The 23,255-nt window shown below is 36.0% G+C and overlaps 1 protein-coding gene across 1 annotated transcript in view; it reads right to left on the bottom strand.

The window, feature by feature from the left end:
• LOC105389759 (homeobox protein BarH-like 1b) overlaps window positions 1-21,429 on the bottom strand; it is a 49,049-nt gene extending 27,620 nt beyond the window's left edge. The window contains exon 1 of the mRNA XM_038111571.2: window positions 20,792-21,429. Within this exon, the coding sequence (XP_037967499.1) occupies window positions 20,792-21,311 (520 nt within the window). The 5' untranslated portion in view covers window positions 21,312-21,429. The remainder of the gene's footprint in view (window positions 1-20,791) is intronic.
• Window positions 21,430-23,255: the final 1,826 nt, after the last annotated feature.

Genomic DNA, 23,255 nt, shown 5'->3' on the forward strand with positions numbered 1-23,255 from the left:
TCCTCGTTCATTCAATTTAATCATGGTATAACTTGGTAGAATGCAAATGTACTTATCCTAGATATTTACTCGCGTATAATTTTAATTCCGGTATAGTTATTCTCGTGTAACGTGATGTTTGGACGAATTCACCAGAAGTTGAAAATTACATTATACGTTTATACGATATATGAGAGTATTGCCTAATCAGAACTCACAGGCACACACAAATATCTGTGTCAGAACTAATTTTTAGACTGAGTATTCAGGATGGGAACGTTGTGCCCATTCCGTCGACAGATGAAAACTAACATTGAAGATTTTAGCCTTCAATGTCTTATACATAATTATACATATTGATATGTCTTATACATAATTATATAGGGGGTTCCCTAATTGAAATCTAATGCCGATTGATCGTATAACACAAGATCGAACACTGTACGTACTTAGGACGTTCTTGAAATCGAAGCCAATCTATAGCTGTCGAATATACCAAACGTAAGTCGCTGAACCCAAAAGTGCAAAATAAAAATATGAATGGACGACCCTGTGACCAACACAGGGCGACAGCCGCCTACCATAAATATGGAATAAATTAATAAAAACTGGCCTCACCGAGCAATATTATGAACGAATTACGGCCCAAACACATGCGACAGCTAAATTACCACCCATAGACTTATGAACTGGGTACGAATTTACAGATAAAATAAAATCAAATCAAAAATATTTATTTAAACACCTTAGAATAATTTAAATTAGTAAGTACATTGACCATGATCACATTACAATATTATGAAATTAAATTGGAAGTTAGCAAATTTACAATTGTTTGACAGTTCTTTTTTAAGTACGAATCTTCTGGCAAAATTTTATATTCTTGTTTATTACGAACTGTGTACTTAACTGTTTATGATCAAATACTATAATTGGACTTCTGATAGATTGCCAGATCATGCTTAAAAGTTATGTCTTGTCAGTATAATAGAATTTTATTGATTGAATTAGTATACTAGGAAAAATATTATAGCTGTTTAAGCATAACATTTTATTGCATTTACAATAATTAAATGCATATAAATAGTAATTACTATAAAATTCGTAAGTAGGTACTTATATTTTTAACGATAATGTAAGTTACCTATATCATAAAGCATGAACTAAGATGCAAAATACTGTGCTTTAATTAGTATACCTACTTACAAAAACCGGCCAAGTGCGAGTCGGGCTCGCGCACAAAGGGTTCCGTAGCAGCAATTAAATCAACCTATCTCAAAAACTATAAGAGATACTTTGATCAAACCAAAAATCGTTGAAAGAGTTAATTAGCATGCATCACCTCAATTTTTTTTAGAATTTTATACCCCGTAGTTATAAAAATAGAGGGGGGGGGGACATACTTTTTACGACTTTGAGAGCTGATATCTCAAAAACCGTTCACTTTAAGAAAAATGTTTTTTAGAAAACTTTATATCATTTTAAAAGACCTTTCCATTGATACCCCACACGGGTATGTACATCGAAAAAAAAAATTTCATCCCTCAGTTACATGTATGGGGGGCCCCACCCCCAATTTTTTTTTTTGCTAGTTAGTGTCATATTTTTGTAGCGGTTCATACAACACATATTCCCATCAAATTTCATCACTGTAGTACTTATAGTTTCCGAGTAAATCGGCTGTGACAGACGGACAGACGGACAGACGGACATGACGAAACTATAAGGGTTCCGATTTTGCCATTTTGGCTACGGAACCCTAAAAAATACTTAATGTAGGAAAAACACGTTCTAAAATTACCATAACTCTACGGATATTTAACTCTATGGTAGATGCAATACAAATTATGGATAGTTACTTTAGTTCTTTGGGAGTATCTCAGACATATCTACTAATTCTTCAAATAATTTGCCATAATCAATATATTATACAATCATAATAATTAACGACAAACGTATATCATTGGAAGTAAAATCGGTTCAATCTGGCAACCCTAGCCAGCACAAGCGGCCTACACAACCAATTATGTGCTCTGTCCTGTTAATAATAAGACACATGTCAGTTGGAGCAGTGACTGGTTAAGTGACAAACACCAGGGGAGCATGCGATGTGGCCTCGAGATGTCTCATCACTAAACGACCTCTATTATTATAGCAGTACTGAGTCTTGTGAGAGTTCAAAATACGTGCTCATAGCATAGGCAGTATAGGCACCACATCTCTGAAGATATGAAAGCCTGGTAACTTATTCTATATTGAATAATTGTGCTATCAATATGCATTTATACAGGGTGTTGCAAAGTGGGTATATACTTGCATTTTTTTATGGATATCGTTTCAATTTGTCTTCGTGCCGTTCTTAATAATTGCAAGACTTTTTTTTATAAATGTGTCTGGTACCTGTAAACCTAAAATCTGGAAATATCGAAAAAATAATTGAGGCTTAATAAGGAGAACATAATGTATCTGCAAAATAAAAGGGCAAATTCAAATTGCATTGTGATTGCAACTGTATCTTAAAATATGCTTGATTATAATATTCAAAAGTGCCGACCACTACAGCTAAGTACAGTCAGGGAATTTCAAGCATACCTAATTTACTCGTTTATTATTTTGAACCTTAATAATCAGCAATAAGAATCCTTGTATCAAAACTTATAAACTAAGCTGACTGTACCAATTATGTCAATGCGAACCTCGTTTTCATTATCATACATTTTACGACGAGAATTTGGGATATCCTTTATGGCACATATTAATAATAATTTAATTAATGAAACTCTTCATTTAAATTAAAATGGTACCGTTTAATGTAAAACCGTGTTAATTTTAAGCTTGTAAAAGGGAAAAGTGTTTAATGTTTGCAATTTAAAGGAATACAATAATTATAAGAATTTACGTGCATATTTCTGATTAATTAGATAAGAATTATGTATTTATTAACATTATCGTCATATCTTTGTACATTATCATGCAACCTTCTTATTAAAAATATTCTATCAGAATTTTCAGGAATAAAAATAGTTGATCACCGATTTTAATAAAACAAAGCCGAAAAATAGAGCAAAAAAACTTTTACTGTTTATTATTGTTATTGACGAAGTTATCTTGTTTCCGTTTGACTCAATATTACTATAGTACGTACCTCTATATAGGTAACCAAAATGTCTTCGATCGACCCCACCATGACTAACGAATCCTAATAATTATCCGACCCGATCCCTGATCCGAATGCATAATCGTGAGATTAAAGCGTGAGCTCATATGAATGGAAACCCAACCCATTGACTCTGAGACTTCAAGATGCCCCAAAAAATGACATCAACCCAAAACAATGCTCCGAAACGCTCCCAGAACGCGATCAAAGAGCACCGCTAGTAATGAACTAACGCCTTCACATATTTAAAACACATTACGAATGATTGAGGCTAGTTTAAAAACGATAATTTAGTTTTTAGCCGGCGGCTGGTAACCTGTACCCAGAATCAAGGAAGTCGTAAAATCCGCCCATTTTCAGATGACCATAGCGCGGGCGCGATCAAGCGAGAACATCAAACCTGTTCAACTTATCCGCGTAATTTTTTTCCAACATAATTGGTGGTTGTTGGTGTTAATATCTCAATTGGTAGTGTTATAGAAAGTAGTGTTTCGCGTGCTTTCCCAATGGCTCGCTTCATGGCTATCAATGATGATGATAGGTTCTCACTTAGTGATTATTGTCAGGTAATGGCTCGTTGAGCGAATAGGTTAAGTATCTGATGAGATTGCCTCACTGTTGATTCGATGTTTAATAGGTAATTGAATTTGCCTCGAAATCTCACTTTATGATGCACACGCAATGAATTTCTAACTAGACGCCAATCATTTTATGTTTTAATAATGTCTGTCTACTTGATTTGGAACCGCATGAATGATTTTGTTCAAATACATGCAAAAGTATCTGATCTCAGAAGACGACTACAGTCAGCTCTGACTCTATAATAAATGACCTTTATAAGTATAAATGTGCTTATGCAAAAATCATCGATTGCTGAGTTCTCCCCGGGCGTCTGTTGGCTGACCAATATATTTTTATTCGTATCATGCTAATGCTACCTGAAAACCGCCAAATAACCCTTAACAGTCCTCGCCCGATAATTACAACATACATTAAAAACCCGAATAAATAAAAATGTATTCAATAATAAATACAAGAAGCTCTTCGCAAAAATACCAGGGCAGCAGGCGCGCAAGGAGACAAGCCATCCATCATTCGAAATTCGAAGTTGGAACACTCGAAACCGAAAGTGGGAGCCGAATGGTCTCGCGAGTCGAAGCGTCGGCTGTAATCGGAGTTTAATAGCCGCGGCGGCCCACAAAGGAGATGTTCTCTGCCATTGTGTAATATGTCGGAACTCCCGGCCGGGTTATGAATGAGGGAACATTGTGGGTGATCTCGCTGAGAATTTGTTAAGGGGAAGTTTGATAGTTTTGGCGAGCTCCAAAAATTTGTTTTGTCATTACTTTAGTGAGATTTATAGTAAAATATAACAAATATTGCTAAAGTGGCGATGAAGATTTTGTTGCTACTGGGCATTTTAATTTTAAAAAACTTGATAAATCTAAAGAAAGGTAGGTATAGGTATATGCAGTATGATAAAGAAACAATATAGTGTATGTGAAAAATGCAGTGTCAATTAGGTACTGCTTGCGAGTCGTAGAAATCTATTTAAAACGTAATAAAATTTTATCCCATTAAAGTAATATAATATATGTAAGTATAAAAATCCATATAATCATTTAAGTATAGTACCTGCTTAAATAATTCAAGACATTACAAACTCTATGAATAACTTGGCCTTAATAAAATTTCATGGAGTGGTAAAGCATAATTAATATTGCAGTTTTTATAAAGCTATAAGGTCCTATTTTAATAAGGCTTATCGGATTAAGAAATTGTAAAATTTATGTTAAATCAAGTTGATAGCTAAGATTATTTAAATTTGCGACATTTAAATCTTTCTTTAAATTAATCTTATTGTTAGAGAATATCAGTTCGATATTTATGCCTAATGAGATTTTCTGATTGTGTTAACTTATTAGAAGGTAGGTGTATAAAATATTGTTAGTTAGATGGTTGTTTTTCTCAACTGCTACTGGATTTGGCCTCCTTACGAGTATTACTTGTCTGCTTAGTGAATTAACAATCATCATAAAAATAACCTTCTATGTTAAGTTTACAACAGTTCCCAGTTAATTTGGCTTTTGTTTCTATTATTCTTCCTCCTAAGACCTTTATTCTTCCGCCTAGTGCAGTTACAGGGTTATTAAAAAATACAAAATACAATTGTTTCTATTATAGCACTGGTGAAAAGTGAGTGCTTCAATACAATTTGTCTGCCTCGAAAGACAGTACATTTTCATAGAGTGTTGGTGACCAGCACTAGACCTGGACTAGGTTTTGTCACCATAGTGACAGGATTAGTCAGTCAGATTAGCGTCAGACACTGACTGTCTGTGTGCAGTTGTTACGTCACTTGGGGAGGCACCCACCCTCGCAAGGGAGTATACAATGACAGTTTCATCATCATCATCATCATCATCAGTCAATAATCACGCACAGCTTGACACAGACCTCTTCCTGCTATTTTATTTTTAATGTGTGAGTAATTTCCTACCCAAGTTTTACTTTTAATTTCCCTGGCGACCCGCCGTGTAACTGGCCTGGGGGGTCACGCTATAAATGTGACGAAAAACTATGTTTTGGAGGATCTACGACTCTATCCCGTTGTATTAAACGTGCCGATTGCACGACAGCTCTCGTTGGATCTTTTTTCGTCAGTGTAGAGTAACCCTCCGGCTCGTTACGTGACCTCTTTGATATAAAACCTTTTTTCTTTTTCCTCCCACCATTTATGATGCTTTTTTATTCTTGTTATTAGCTACAATATTATTGTCGGCTACTGGACGGTGCAAAGGGCTTTTAATAATTTAGTTTTTATTTATATGCAAAATGAAAATGAAGGTAAGAAACGGTGTAACCGAAGTTCATACTTTAATTGTACTAGTGATGGTACCTAATCATTTTAAGGTATTTATTTGTAACCGTAATATTCATATGGAAATAACAAGACTGGAAAAAGAAGAAGATTTGTAAATAACATGTTTAATATTACAGTTATAAACCTCAAAACTGGAAGAACTTTCTTTTTAATTGCGCGCGTTGATGTCTTTTTAATGAGAATTTAAAATGTCAACTTTTGAGACTTTTCCTAAGTAGATTTATTTAATTATTTTTGTTTATTATTGATGCAAAAACCCGCAAAAACGTTATTTTAATGATTTTTCCGTCGGGAAATTTGGTTGTAACATGTATATTATAATTTAAGTACCTATAAAGTAGGTTTAAAATCTTATAATATTTATTACTTTAGTTTTGTTTAGTTACAGTTTATGAACTATTCATCGCATAATAATTATTTCGCTTATTTCTTAACGCTGCAGTGAATGTTTTGCCTCCGTAGGAAGGAATAGGCCTAAATGCTAGGGCTTTTCACTTTAACCATAGGAATCTTTTAAATAATCCTTCTATTTGTACTAGTTTGGATAAACTACTGTAATCGTTGAAGTGGTTTTAATATTGAAAGGACTGTTTTTTGCAGTAGGTACATATAGGTTTCGAAATCAAATACCTAGGTATTATAAAATATTGTATTTTATTTGTGTAAGTACTTTTTATAAAACTTGCTTTGCTTAGTAATTAATTATTCTGTAGTAATATTAAAAGTCTTCAATACCATCCAATTGACTGACAGTCAAATTTACAGGAATTTACAGGACACGTTACAGTTAACTTTCAAATCCACCTAAAACCTGTATCTAATCAAACGCAAACATCCCACGCAGTCCAACGACAACCCTTTCTATTTCCATTAAAACAGGACTCTCAGGTCTCTCAGCACAATCACAACAAATCATACGAAACAAAAATACTAGTGCCTTCCCACCGCAAAATATGGCATCCAGAGGCTTCGGAGGAGGGACGTGGGAGCGAGACGGAGAGAGGAGTGAGCGAGAGCGCGCGACCGCGGCGGCGAGATCAAAGCCGCGGCAAACGCCAAAGGCGTCGGCGCGCGCGCTAATTGGAGAGCGCGGCAGATCAAAGCGCGCCCGCCGCTTACAACGTTTATATTAGGCAGGTATCAGTGTAGAGGAGGGCCAGTCGGGGAGCCTGGAAAAGCGGGAAAGCTCGTTGTATTGGTGATGTCTTTTTTGTTGAAGCTTTCTTGCGGTTGTTGCGAATGTAGTCATTTGTTTCAGCTTTTGTTGGAAGTGCATGTATAGTTCTATACAGTAACATGTTTAGGTATTTTGTTGTCAAGTTTAACGACTTTTCTTTCATACATGTTATTCCTATATTTTGTATCTGTGTAGTTATATAATACTATCAACTCGTATGATGCACGCACAAACGACATGGCCGTGATAAAAAATAAATAATAAGGATTACGATAAATTTTAAGAGTCGTAGAACCAAACAGTTTCAGAATTACCCGCTAAATCACACCTTTTTACTTATTTACCTTTTTAAGGTCCTAATATTTTAAGTTTTTCTTATTTACCTGATCTAACAGTAACAGCACTATACCTCATTAATACTAGACGGGCTCCGACACTCCTGCGCAACTTTTTGATGATTAATTCCATTGAGACTGCACTTAGCCAGGTCCCCGGTTTATTGAACATACTTTTAATGGTCAATTCACTATTGTAATGACTTTTTAATATGTTTTAGAGATTATGCTAATAAATACTTATAGTAAAACGGAGTTTTAATTAGTTAGAACCGTCATTAGTATGTAAGTACTATTATAAGTTTGTAAAATATACATTAAATGCACTTAAATTTTACAGACGGCGTCATTAAGCTAGCCTAGCCTTAGGCTTTGGAACTTTTTCATTGCTTGCGAGTGTATTAAAAATATAAAATGGGGGGATAAATCTATTACAAGATATATAATATAAATTAATAACTTAATAACCACGCACGCTGACTAGTCCACCAACCCGCACTAGGCCAGCGTGGTGGACTAGGCCTAAACCCTTCCTTCATTGGAAGGAGACCCGTGCCCCAGCAGTGGGGACGTGATGGGTCGTGATGAACCACGCTGAAAGAGTATAGTAATACCCTGAAACAGTTTACGATACTAATTTATTATCTTACTCTACACTACAAAGACTTGCACTTTCACCTGGCTTCACTTAAAAAGAGTTTCTTCTCATTTTTCTTTCTCATCCTCTTTGTGAACTAAACAGGTCTACTCATTAATTGATTAGCAAAACGTCCGAACATCGTCGATGTAAAACAACAAAGAGGCCGCCTCATTGTTACCCTATGTCCTCGTTTATGCGTGAAGTGTTGACACTAAGTCCGATTTCGTACACATTCGTAACGGCTTCTCTCATGTCTTGACGTGCCAAATTAGCTGTGCATTCCGTCTGAATCTTATGATCTGAGACATAGAGTTGGATTACGATCATTATGGTCATGCAAACGCGTTTGATCGTTCGACACGGGGCTCTTTCGGGCCGTTTGATAAAATCCGGTGAAGATTAACAAAGGTTTGGGGTTTGAGGAACAGAAGGTTTCAAAGGATTAGGAAAGCATGAGGTGATAAAGTTGTTTGACGTGGGTGCATGGAGCCACGGGGAGCGCAAATTGGAACGACCTTCAAACTCCTTGGTTGAACCTTCTTGCTATGTTGAGTCTGCTGGTTCATCTATGGACACATGTTTCCAGCCAGTGGCACACACACAACAAAACTTTAAGAAGACATTAAACTTTTTGAACAGAAAAATGCAAGGAATTCAAAATTGGAACATGAGCATTCTATTTTTAATCGCGGGTGCTTCTAATTCATAATGAGTGGTTGCAACACCTTAATACGAAAACAAAAAGAAGCGTAACGAATGAACAAAACGTTTTGCAAAGTTATTGGAGAGGTTCTGTCATTGGATTTTGATCTTTATTGCTTTCCGATATGATCTTCATTGTGTGCAACGGAGATGTTCCGTTTATATCGATCGGTCCAGATAACATCGGACCTCGGGCGTCGATGAAATGGCTCAATCTTCATCGATTGTGGCCACGAGTGTTGTCCGTGAAGATAGGAAATTCCTAGATAATGCTGGAGATAATAGTTACTACGCGATATGTACCTTCCTGAGAAACGTCATTCTGTATATTTATTTACATAAGCTACTTACTACTGTAGTAAGCGTCTATTTCATAATAAAAGTATTAAGTACTAGTAGGAATATCTTTAGCGTAATGTTGGTTTATTTTAATTTGAAATATACAGAAATTTATTAAGGAAAAAAGTATATTCTTAGTAAGAAGTCTGCCTGTTTTTTATCACAAATTATAGTTACCACATTAGTAGATGCTAATAACATACGAATACAGCCATTTTGTACTTTCAAAAACATAAATTCGCACAATAATTAGATTTCGCAAAAGATCGTTACTAAAACTACATCGCATTCGATATTTCTAATAGTGTAGTTTCAAATCCGTCGATAGAATTCTAATCTATGATAATTAATTTATGAGCTACTGTTCATCTGTGGAACGATAAATTTAATTTAAAAAAAGAACGTAATATTCTTCGCGGCGGTGGTCTTTAATCCGGGATCGATTCGCTCGCAATGGTGTTTAGAATCGATAAAGAATCGCTTCTCGGTGTTACTCGATGTTTCATCGTTTTAAATTTACTACTAATAACTATTTTTGTTGTTACTTCTAGATATTGCAACGCTTGTTTGTTAGTGAACTAACCTGTATTGGCAATTATAATGTTTTACATCGTGTGATTTAGACGTTTTTATCTTTCATGTTACGTGTGGTTATTTTTATATTATGGTTAACTGGTTATAATAAAATTCTTCTTTAAGATTTTTAAAATAGATTACACTCTCATCAACAGAAAGCAAGCATAGTGAATAGAATACCTACCGCATATATTTTATGCAATTATGTATCTTTAATACAAATCACAATGTTTTTGGCTTACTTCCAACCACACATCACCTTAAAGGTATTCTTATTGGATGAATCCTCAGAACATACTCAACAGTAGGTGACCTCTTTGCTACTGTACTACATGGACTTACCTCATTGGTATCAATATTCTTTTTTCAAAAGGTACTGGCCATCGACACCCGGCGGCCGCGAACGAGGCTACATAAAGAGGCGTCATGTTTTTACTCATCAGGGACCGGTTTCATCAGAACATATGCCGCGCGCCTCCGGTGGTCCATTGCGGGCTAATTGTACGAATTAAATTCATCGTACCTTCTTATCACTCGATGCCTTCAGGCGAAAATACATTTATATGTAATGGGTTACGGTTAGAATTGGTTTGAGGCGTTTGGTTATAGCTGATTCGGGTTTACAAGGCCTAAGCGCGCCATGTGAGAACTGGGCTTCTTTTACGACTGTTTAAATTCGGATAAAACGGGAATGGCTTAATCTGTTATTAGGACCTGGCATGTCTGACAAGGGCTGGGATTTGCATAGTTAGACATTGTTATAAAATCATCTAAATTTGCATGATATGTATACCTAAGTATCTCAATTGTATTTTCTTGATACCTACACGCTCTACTCTGTCTGTACGATGAAAACAATGTAAATTGTAAATAAAACTAAAAAAACAAATTATTAACAAATAACGTCGTTATTCTACAAGTCGATTAGTCAATAGTAAAATACATGAACACTACATGTGGCTATATGAACGCATTAGATTGTGAACAATAGGTCTATTAATACCGCAAGTCGGTAGCCGGCGTTGAAGCGTGGCTTTATAGAGCAAATCGACCCTTTATTGTGCCTAAGAATGTATTATTTGCTCAATCGTAGACGCAGACTATTTGTGGGTCCGTAGAGCACAATCGTACAATATTGAACGCTCTCTTTTCATACGAGCTTGAACAAGAATAGTGACGATACAAATTCAAAATAAAAAGTTTTAAAAAGAAATTGATAATGCACCTCTGCCTTCCCCGCAAGGGAGTACATTAGTACAAGGTGTGAGTGTTTGTTTGTTTTTTTTATGAGCAATATTCAATAACATAATCTGTTTCTTATCCCCGGAGGCTTAATAAGCCAGTAATAAAGAATTTTGTTTAAGGTTTACATAACCAACTTTCTTTTTGGTATGAGATGGAGCTTTTTGCCAGCTAAGAATTGTAAATCATGGCGTCGAAGTTAATTATTACTTAAATCGATTATGTAATTACTTAAATCGTTATATTAAAAGATTGTTATCATTATCGCAAAGTATTGTAATTGTAAGTACCTAATATACATTTTATACCTACTACCTGACTATGTAGTTATATGTAGGTATCATTGATTTTATAATTATCTCAAACAATACAATTAATATATTTTTAAAACTTTTCCTAAATACCTATATACGACATAAGTGCCCATTTACAAACTGCCTGCAATAAGTACATAGTACCTAATTAAAGTAATGCTGTAAACTTATTAAATGTACAACAATGAAGCAAAACTGTGAACAGAAGAATTCAGAAATTACGCATTCGCCGATTTCAACAGGCAATTCTAGCTGCAAAAGTGTTTATCTATTGCAACACCCGTGGTGGCACCTTCTAAAAAAGAAAGGGCTCGCTACAGCCGTTCATTGCGTCAAAATTGCCGCCATTTGCGCCTTCGGAAACCACAGACAATTTGTGACAAGGAAGCCGCGAGCATAATTTAAATTTTTCGAATTTCAAATTATGACATTATTAATGAATCCTTCTTTAATTAGCATTGAAAAAAGGAGAAAAACTCTGGAAAAAGGACATGATGACTACATCATAATTATTATTTTAGTGAAAATAAAATTTATAAAAAAAACGAAAATTATTGTTTAATATTCCTAAAGTTATTTGCGGTTGCGCAGTACACTTATTCCAATCAATAATAGGTAGGTAGGTGGTGAAATAATTTAATAACATCGCGTGTGACGAACAGTCAAACAAAGAGAAGAGAGAGCAATGCCTCACAATACCTTGAATGAACTCTACATTCAATTTATTATAATTCATATTTTGCCGGTCAATTCAATTCACCTTTTGTTCGATATTCGAAATTCGCACGTCTTTCATCGGTGCATTCGATTCCTCGATTCTTTATTATTCGAATGAAACAATTAATAGGGATGTATGATACGGCTTATGAATGTTTCGTTTCTTTAAATTTATGAATAAAACCGCGGTTTGCGTGTTTTTATAAGTGACGGCAAAGTCGTGACGCAGCAATAAAGGATGCTTTTGGCAAGTGCAGATTATTTTTAATTTCGATAGGTATTCATTTAATGCTCTTTTATAACTTAAATAAAGAGTGAAGGTGCAATTAGACCTCTTTTAAGGAATATTTTTATTTCGAATTTTGATATTATACGGTCTTAAATTGGCAGTTATTATGGAGCTTATTAATTGGTGTGGTTTATAGAGATAATTTTACTAATATCGTATGAAATATAAGGTCATTATCGTATAACTAATTAAGGCTACGAAAGGAGGAAATACGCCATTGGGAATGAATAAATAGTATTTTAATAAAATTTATAGGTATGCCATATGGTGCTCTCAACATTTAGTAAAACCAGAACATGAAACAATTTTTTTTTTTAAATAGCTGTTTTTCCGTAAAGAAAATGCTTTACAATACCAAGTTTTATTTTATTTCATGTCATTTCACAGAATGTATTTTAAAATACTAGGTACATTAAAACAATTAAGAGAGATCCTCACACCTGACTCTATAAAAACGGTAATAGACCCCCACCCATGCCCTTTAAGCACATAATCAACCCCTAAAAATGGATAGCAAAAAAAATAACATATTGAAAGATAGACCCCTAATCGATTATATATACCTTATCTGCAATCGATATGATCAGGGTAACGCCCTTTTACCTAGGCAGATGTTCAGAACGTAATTCCTTTAAATATTATTCAATATAATATAGGTATTAAATTAAATAGCCCCTTTGAGACCAGCAGGTAGAAACTCGGTGTAAGCAGTTATATTGTATATGAATTGTATGTGTGTTTGTATTTTTAATCCAAAACACGCATACAACTTTGCACGTGGATTTATCTCAAGTATGTTTTATTTTCGTCACATTAACTTAAACAAGTCATTACACTTTGGTGGTACAACAAAGAAATCCTGAATTTTCTGGTAAAAAAATCCACAAACATGGGTGGTCGGACGCATGTAGCATGTAACTGCGAATTTTACAAAAAAATATCACATTTTGCGTTGAAAGATGTAACAAAAGACACGAGCTGAATGCCAAAGGCGAAACACCTGGAGGGTTACTCTATACTGACGAAAAACTAATGAACGAGAGCTGTCGTGCAATCGGCACGTTCAATACAACGAGATAGAGTCGCTCGTGGCTCGCGCGGCTGCTCTCCAAAACTTAGTTTTTCCCCATATAGAGTGACCCCCCTTATGCCCTAAAAGCACTATTCAACGATGCATGCACTATATACTCAGAGTGTGGTTCCGCTATCATTTTCCACTTCATTGTAGGTACAACCGCCGGTTTTGTGAACACAAATGCAAAATTTTCAATTGCATAGATTGCGCTCTTCAATTTAAATTTTGGTTGCATTTTTTTTGCTGTGTTTGTAAAGTTGGTGTGTAAGAATTCGATTTTATGGTGTTATTCACTATAAACTGTATAACAAGACATGTTTTATTTTATCCAAAGTGCTTGTAGACTAAAATAGAATTATTTCCTAAAGCCAGACATTTCTATTCTATTCAAACATCAATTCTGCAAGTAATAATCTATTTTTTTCTTCTTTTTTATATTCTTCCAGCCAGCGGTTTATTTACAAAAACAGGGCCCAAATCGGCTCTCGGGGTGTCCGGCCTAATTCGGGGTTATTAAATAATGAGTGCCGCCGCTTTTGTATCATACTTTTTGTACGATCGAGAAAGGTGTGGGTAGAATAAAATTGCAGCCTGCAGGTTACCATATTTGTTATTAAAGTGAAACTGAATTAAGTACTTATTTAATACTTAGATTTTAAATACACTACTTATTTAATATTTGTTAGCTTAGTTAACTTCACTCAGTCATAAGTATCACATTAAATGTACTTATAACTTAATTAATATTTCGTAATTTATGACGATATACTTATAAATACCAAATATTTCCTTACAAGAAAGCTAGCTAGCTATAGCGACTGAAGAAACTAAACTTTAAACGGTTTAGACAAAAGCTTTGCAAGAATGTAAAGTCCTCAAAATTCGCACCCTGTCTAATCGAACGGCCTATAATCGAAGTATACCATAGATAATACAGATGGTCTCGATAACCAACGAAGGTGTATCCAAGAAATGTAATTAAATTACAGAGGTCACCTCGCCATCACCTGGCTTTTAGAAAGAGATGAAAGATATCACTTTAAGAAAGAGTAAGGGAAACATAAATCCACCTTGTGTGGACTAATATAGAGGTCACAGTTCTGTGTGAATTGATGGGTTGTAATTATAATGGCTTTTTGATATTGATATGCGGCATCTTTTGTTTATTAAAGTTGGGTAAAAGTGTTGTTTTTCATAATTAACGTATAGTTTACACATTTAATATTTGGCCTGAATTACATAAATAACATTTCTTCATGTTGGGATACATTATACATTATAACGTTAGTTGTAAAGATTAATTAATTTATTTTGTATTTCACAATAAAATAATATAAAAAATACCGAAAATTTATTACTTGGTAAAAGCTGTCTACACGTAGGCTTATCTTACTAGAATATTTCAATCCGTGTAAAATTACATAGAGAATCTAATCTAATAGAAAAAAACCCTATTAAAGTCCCTAATGTAACAACGCCCCAATAAAATCAATTAGTGTGCGATTTCATCTATAAACTCTAATTTTATTTCTATAAAAGCATCCTTTTGCGGCATAATGGCAGCAGCAGCCTTTGCCTGTTTTTTCTTTTTTTTCCTTCATAATAGAGGCAAAGGCAATATAAAAGGTGCCGGCACTGACACCTTAAAGGACCCCACACAGTTATAAAACGGGGCGCGCTTTTGCGGTGCAATAAAACGTAATAAATATTTAATGCAAGGATGAAACAGTGTCTATATTATAGCTGTTATCATTAAGAAACTATGGTAGTTGTTAATCAAAGGTTTTACGAATAGGTTTAGGTTACATTTTTATGTTAAAACTGACGAATTATATGTACTTAACCGTAGTTATACCTAAGTACTTAGGTACATACAAATATATTTAATTCTAAATGAGTAAGTATTTAAGACACAAATTTTGACTTACTTAACTAGCATAGTATATTTTCGGTAAGTAGCGGACTTTTTGGAACTTTTTATGTAAAGCTACTCTACACTCAATTGTATACTTCCCCGCACTCTACTGCTCTCCCGCAGTAGTCTATGGTATAATTAATATTCTATTGTCATCGAGGCATGGACTGTAGGGACATACAGCCAAATAGTCCAACCATAGAGTTTTTATGTACGTTTCATGGAGTCATTATTTAAAGTGGAGTCGTTAGAATGAGTTAGTAATTTTAGATCGTATCGTGTGCATGATGGATGAATAGGACGCGTAATATGTTGATGAATATATTATATTTAATGTCATATGCAATATTATGTTTTGATATAAGTAACTACGTATTAAAATTATACCTTGTCAAAGTTTATGTTTTCAGTAAAATACTTAAATATTTTGAGAAAATATTCAATAAGCTACCTACTTCTTTACATACATTCACCCAACATATGTACAAGGAAATATCGTATTTGTGACTATTCTTATGTTATTCATAAGTAGGTACATCACATTATTTTCATCGTTCAATTCAACCATTACTTCCATATGTTAATATCACCCTGTATCATAAATACCATAATGACTCAAACATAACCCCATAGCATATTTAATACATTCAGAATAGTCATTTATCTAATGCATGTGAAATAATGATATAGATATTTCTCCCAACAATGAGTTCTAACCGTCTAATGTCCCGTAGAGTTACATATACGCGGGGGGATGTGGAAAAAAATGTGATTTCCGTTTAGAAATTCTCAATAAATAACTTCCTCAATCAAGCTAGCCGGTATGACAAATGACTACACGAACGTGTTAATCTTCTAGCATATGGAGCATAGACTAAAAATGAGTTTCATAAAGCCAAAATCATTAGACAAGCCAATTTTGCCACTAACTCCAACCATTAGGGCCTAAAGAGAACGTTGATTGGAACCTCACCGCTCTCGGTTACGTGTCTTTCTTCATCTGTCAAGTTTTGAATTTGGAACACATTTGTTAGCGCCGATGATGTCTTCTTTTATGCCAGCAACAATGGTTTTTTGCAATGTCCGTGTAAATTACACTCATAGAGTCATTTTTTTTTCGGCAAAGGGACTGGAGTGAATGACTGCGTGTATTTTAGGGGTGTTTAGGGCTCATTGATTTGCTCTGTTACGTTTATTAAGTGGTTTATTTTATGAATGCGGTTCATTATTTTCTTAATGGATATTAATTTGAAATGTGTTGGGGGCTCGAAGTGGCACCTTGGCACAATGGACATATTTATGGGTGGAGCCCTCAGAATAATAATTTAAACCTATTAAAAGATTAAACTCTATCTACGTAGAAAGGTTATTCGTAATAAGTTGTATGTACCTAATTGACTTTACTATAGGGACATGAATTTAATTTAAAATTTTAACATAATTTATTGACGTTTTTAGTTGGTAATATTCTGATGCGCAACTAAATGTACCTACTTCCATGTTGCAGACGACGCCATAACCTAGTAATTTGTGAAACTAGTTTCATTGCAAGCGAGTGTAGTTACTTTCATCATCATCAGCCAATAATCATCCACTGCTGGACATATATGTCCGTAAGGAGCGCCACAACACTCGGTCCTCGGCCTTCCTCATCCAACCACTAGTTACTTTAATTAGATTAAAAACAATCTACCTAACTTATCTACCCAATCTACCTAATCTACCGACCACCCGAAAGGTGAGCGTACAAATTACAAGCCCGCGCATCTTGCTCGCATCAAATCATTCAATTTCAAAATGGCGCGCCGCCCTGTAATCTACACGCAAACGCAGTAATCGCCAGACAAATCACTGATATTTGGCCATTAACCAATACCTCCGCATTAAGAGTTGACCAATAACAGAGTAGGATAATTACGGGCATTTTCAAAAGTGGCATTCGCATATCGGTGATTGCTTCGGGCAATGCTAATGTCATTTACGTTTTGACTGATTGACAGGTGCTTGCGTAATACGTAGTCAATAAACGTAATACCAACAAGTGCCTACGTTTGTGCATTGTAGCAGTCACCTACACCTGCCCCGTTTTATACAAAATAAGTGAACACTAAGGCCCTGCGTTTCACTTGAGTAAATCTAAAAACATTAAACTAGTCCCGCAAAATGACAATGCCAAACACAGCAACGAAAGCGAAACATAAGTTCTGGCTCCGCGGCATGGGTCCGTTGCGATGGCGAATAGCGATAAAGTGATGTCTTATCTACGTCTGCAGTGGGTCCCGTAAAAAGGTTAGTGTTATTTTATTTAGTAAGTATTTACAAGTGCTACTAATTTTAGCATGACGATCTACGGTTACATTGCAATTCGCTTATTATCTTAATAAGTAAATAATAAATAGGTAAATAACATTAAGTCAAAACATTATAATATATATCTCTAATCTATAATAAAGCTGCTATTTAAAACACATTAGGTATCTATTCACAATATATTATGTTATGTACTTAACAAAAACATAAATGTATCTGACTTAACATACACTCCAACAAATATTGCACAATAAGTTAACACCTACTTGAGGTTCTAACAGAAATAATCAAATTCATATTAGATATAGGCAGGTATTACTATTGCGAAATAATGGCTACAAACAAAATGATCAGAACCGTACATCACGAGTTTGAATTCGATTGAGTTTAGTTTAGTTTTATTAGGTACTTAACCAGTAAATTTTCAATTCAATTTAATTATGACAAATGACTTAATTTATTTTTCTTACTTGTTACCATGAACAAATATAATATAAATTTAATAAATATTTTCAGGGAACTTAAAAATAGACTATTTTATTCATAGGTACTATGGTGCCATTAGGCCAATTTAGTAGTCTGAACTATACTGTAGTAAGGCCTTTATAAATATATAAATACCCATATATGTACGTTAATTTTGAACTTCAGATATAAGTAACTATTAGAAAATTCATCTAACTGCTTGTAGGTATGCCGTAAATTAGACATAGGTGATTGAAATTGTATTATGTCTTAGAAGGATCCGCGCTAGGACAGCAAACAGGTTAATAATGAGTTTTTTTTAGTCATAAGGAGAATGAGATGTGTATTACAGATAGATAACAGATGTGTGTGTGTGTATGTAACTAACAGAAGAACAGATTAGACCATGTCCAGTTGTGCTTTAACAATTAGTAATTACTCTTTCAACACGCACGTAAGTTGTCCATAAATAAAGCTGTCAGCTGACAAACAAAACACTAACAACAATATTAGCACGAGACATCAGCATAATTAGGTACATATTTATCATATGATTGTACTCAATTAAAATCTAGACCTCCAAAGTTATAAGGCCCTTGCACCCATTATTATCACGCTTATTTTAAATCGTATATCAATAAATCCTCCTGTGGGTTGACTGGTAGAAAATGCTTGTAGCATTAAGTCCACCCTTTGTACACTTATTTTTATATTTGTGCAATAAAGGATTAAATAATAAATAAATTGTAAGCAGCAGATAAAATCCTTTTCGCTATACAAATCTTCTGCCAGTCTAAAAGTGATTACTATAGATTTGAACGCTAGATAATAAGGCTCCAAGTCTTAGCCATCGGCTCCGCTCAATTGACAACGAATTGCTTCTAATTAATGTAATTAATTCATACAAACAATACGTGCAGGCGTAGATTGATGTTTAGCCGTTTCTGTGCCAACTTTGTAGGTACAGGGGGTTATTCTAGATTGACAATAAAACGAACGGATGAACGCTGTCATGCAATCGATTCGTTATACTCTGTCCATTATATTATTGGTTTTTTGACATTCGAAATCCCATACATATTTGATGACTGCAAAGGAAAACTAACTTTACTTACCTACCAGAAATAAGGAAACGTCTAAAATACAATAACATAGTGGAAGCTCTATAAAATGCTGTTATGCTAAGAATACACGGCCATACGTTACCACACTGGTGTATCCTTAGCATTAGAGTTGTGATGAGCAATCTATTTTGTAAGCTAGAGTAGGTAACTACCCCTCATCATCACGACCCATTACGTCCCCACTGCTGGGGCACGGGTCTCCTTCCAATGAAGGAAGGGTTTAGGCCTAGTCCACCACGCTGGCCAAGTGCGGGTTGGTGGACCCCAACACAAGCAAGCTTGTGCTGAGAGAGTTGTCGGGTAAGTGGGCAACCCGACTGTCAGATGTTTTCAAGCCGACCGAAGGCCTCTGACTAGGCTTAACGACTGCTGCCGAAGCAGCAACCGGGACCCACGGCTTAACGTGCCGTCCGAAGCACGGAAGCGTCCAGAAAAGCACCACTTGAAATTGGTCACCCATCCAATGGCTGACCGTGTCAGTTGTTGCTTAACCTCAGTGATCAGTTACGATCACTGAGGCCCGCTCGACTACGGACGCTTCACTACCCCTACTCTTGCTCTATAAACTCCCCGGGATTTTTTACTCTATTCTATGCACCTAATTATAAAATTATGTTTATATTTATTCATGCTTTTTATTTCAAGGAAATTTCAAAAAAAAAACACACACTTACGCTTTGTTCTAATGTACTCCCTTGCGGGGTAGGCAGAGGTGCATTACTGCACCCACTTTTCGCCAGAGTGTTATGTTAGTCCATGAGATTTATATCTTTATCTAATATGCTTCTATTAGGTACCTACCTACCTATACCTATACATCCATAAATTTGTGTCCATTCAATGTCACGTCTAATATTTAATGGACAACAAATAAATATTGACAAATAGTAATGTATATATTTTTACTAAAAGCTTTCTTGGTGATAATACCAATTTATGCTAAACTAACTAGCTGATAATTAAAAATAAAAACAGTAGGCTGTAGGTAGTAAAAATAGCGTGGTTGAAAATACTAATTATTATGAGTCTATAGAGTGAATCTATCAGTTCATTAATAGTAGAGACAATTATTAATTAATGAGTGGAGTATAAACGTTTAATTATGCGATAGATCCGCTATTGTGGCACGTCACGCACCTTTCTTATGTTTGATCGATGGATTTGATTCGATCGCTCGCGGTAAATAGCACCTGAGTACATTAATTAGGCGCATAACTAAGTACCTAGTAAGTAGGTAGGTACTAGGTGCCTACATGTATTTAATACTTCGGTATTTCGCTAGGTAACTAGGTACTTGCATACAGAATAAAGTAGTTTTCTGTTAGAAAATGTACCGATGTACCTATGTTGTGAAAAATATTGGCCTATAAGCACTAATTTCATATTTTGTCAAAAATATGAATACGTTAAGTATAAATACTTATTTACTCTATACCATTCCAAAGTTCCAAAGCCAGTAAAATGGAATATACTTTTTTTCCACGCTGAAAACACTGAAACTGTCTATATACAACTCAAAAACCTCATCCAAAATTCCAACTAGAAACGTACCTTGACTGTCGGGGTTGTTGGCCTCGAAGGTCTTGCTGGTCATGTGGAAGAGCGCGTCCAGCGGCGTGTGCGGCGCGCCCGGGGGGGGCGCGGGGCGGCGCGGCTCCGAGCAGCAGTCGGACGCCGAGGAGGAGCGCTCCGACGCCGAGTCGCAGCACTCCGCCGGCGCCAGGTCCCGCGGCCGCAGCAGCCCGAGCGCCGCCAGCCGCCAGCGCTCCCCGTCCAGCAGCGCCGCGCCCGCCAGCCGCTGCAGCCGCTGCAGCCGCTCGAACCCCGACGCGTCCCACGGACGAACTATACGCGGCGGCGTCCGCGGACTGTGCGACAATATGTCCAGAATAGAGAAACTCTTCACTCCGTCCCCTCGCCTCTCCTCCTGCGGCTCCGAAGCCATCTTCAAACGCTTCAACGGCCTGAAGTAGTCGTGCGGCGATGACGAGCGCGACGGCGCCGGCGACGGCCGCCCCACGCTGATGTCGTCCTCAGAACAACTATGTCCGGACATCGACTCCTCCTCCATTGTTCAATTCACATCCATCACAAAACAGTCACAGAACGGGATAAGTTTGCGGGTGAACCGTTTGTTTCACTGACGCGGGAGGTACGCGAGATACGGCTGACGGGTCGACGCGCTTCGGTCAACTGACGTGGCGGGTGACAGCCCTGGGCAGGGCGGCGGGAGAGGGCGGGGCGAGGCCCGCCTCGGCCAATCGGAGCGCGGCAGTTTATTGCCGCAGCGACGCGATTGGTCATGGGAGGTGCTCGAGGCGCGTCGGGCTGTCACACTTGGCGCTCCAATAAAACTTTTTAATCCGGCTCTGGTTTGGGGAGCGAGATTCGTGGTGTGATTAATTTAGCTGGTCGAGGGGGGTCCAGGGGAGGGGGCAGGCAGTTAATTACCGGGATGAAGACGCGAGTCTAACTACGCCTTCCATTATTCACCGTCGATAAGGCCGACGTTTGTCATTAGAGAAATTGCCATTTTACTTCATTTATAGTAAGTCGATAAAAGTTTTTGAATATTAGAAATTGTGTCGCTGATGAAGGTTTATGAAGGTATACTTAGTAAAGCGCTTATCGACACGCTATTTGCATTGCTAATTTTGTAGTAAGTAGTTAGAACTTATGTAGGTATACCTTCTTGATTAGGTACCTATAGCTAACTAGCACTTCCACGCAAGTTTCAAACGTTCTTGTGTAGGGCTACCTGTAAAGTAGTGTTAGATAATTTCTTTAGATTTTTGTCCTGACATTCTTACCGGTAATCCTTTAATTTGAAGCTCGCGCGGAAAAGCTCAGGTTTAATAAGAATCTGAATTATCCAGCCGGACCCTGCGGAAAGCTGCTTCATACTTGTAAATAAAAATAACTATACGTATTTGAAACTCTATGTATGTAATCTACTATATATGTAGGTACTTATTTTGAAACCTACTACTACTACTACATAGTAGTTAAGAACGTTTTTATTTACTTGTAGCTATAAAAAAACGTCAAGCAGACAAGCTAAAAAATATAGCTTGAGAATACAAAGGTACCAAAATGGGGTATATTTAAGTAAGGAAATAACAGGACGGTAAGGCAAGGTGTTCCATGTTAAACTATTATTAGCCACCCTCACTTCCTGAATGCGTCCCTGTAGGTACCGATCGCCATTTTGAATTGTTTGTTTACATTCGACTACCGCCTTCGCATGTGAAAAAGTTAATTTATTTAATTTGTCACTTTGATAAACCGTTGCGAAGCATTATTGTATTGTTTACTTTGTGGTTTCATTGTGGGTAAATCGTAATTGTTTTAACTGCCTATGTTTGCTCGTGTAAGACCTCAAAAGCACAATAATAAATGTGGTTACGTACCTACATATGTTATTATTTTGAAGTTCCCTGTAAACATTTTGAAATTTAACTTTTAAAACTTACCTACTGATGATAATTATGATTTGATAGTTAATGTAAAGTTCGTTTTTAAATTCATACATCACTTTAATTGGGCTACATTCATAAAACATCGGTGTACCTACATCTGAGGCTGTACTTACTAACAGTTCAAAAATATACATAAGGTAGGTACCTAAGGAGGTATTTCAGGACTTCAATTTATTTATGACTGTGACTGATAGTCCTGAGACCCAAGTCTAACGTGAACCAATTAGTAGAAACATGTAGAACATCAACATCATCATTATTATTATTATTTAGGTAGGTAGGTAGGTATTATATAATGATAATTATTTAAGTAGGTATCATCAATATCAGTGGTTCTCATAAATACCTACTAACATTCCAGTCTTCATTTACTCATATTCTCCAACCATCTGCTCTCAGTTCGCATAATAACATGAATTCGATCCGAAAACTAATTACCCAAGTTCACCTCTTGCTCTATAATCATTAATTTCGATTCCATTTTCTATTAGCTAATAAAAGCATGGCGGCACAGTCGGCCATATTGAATATTTTCC

Source organism: Plutella xylostella, chromosome 26, assembly GCF_932276165.1.
Source record: "Plutella xylostella chromosome 26, ilPluXylo3.1, whole genome shotgun sequence".
Lineage (NCBI taxonomy): Eukaryota > Metazoa > Arthropoda > Insecta > Lepidoptera > Plutellidae > Plutella > Plutella xylostella.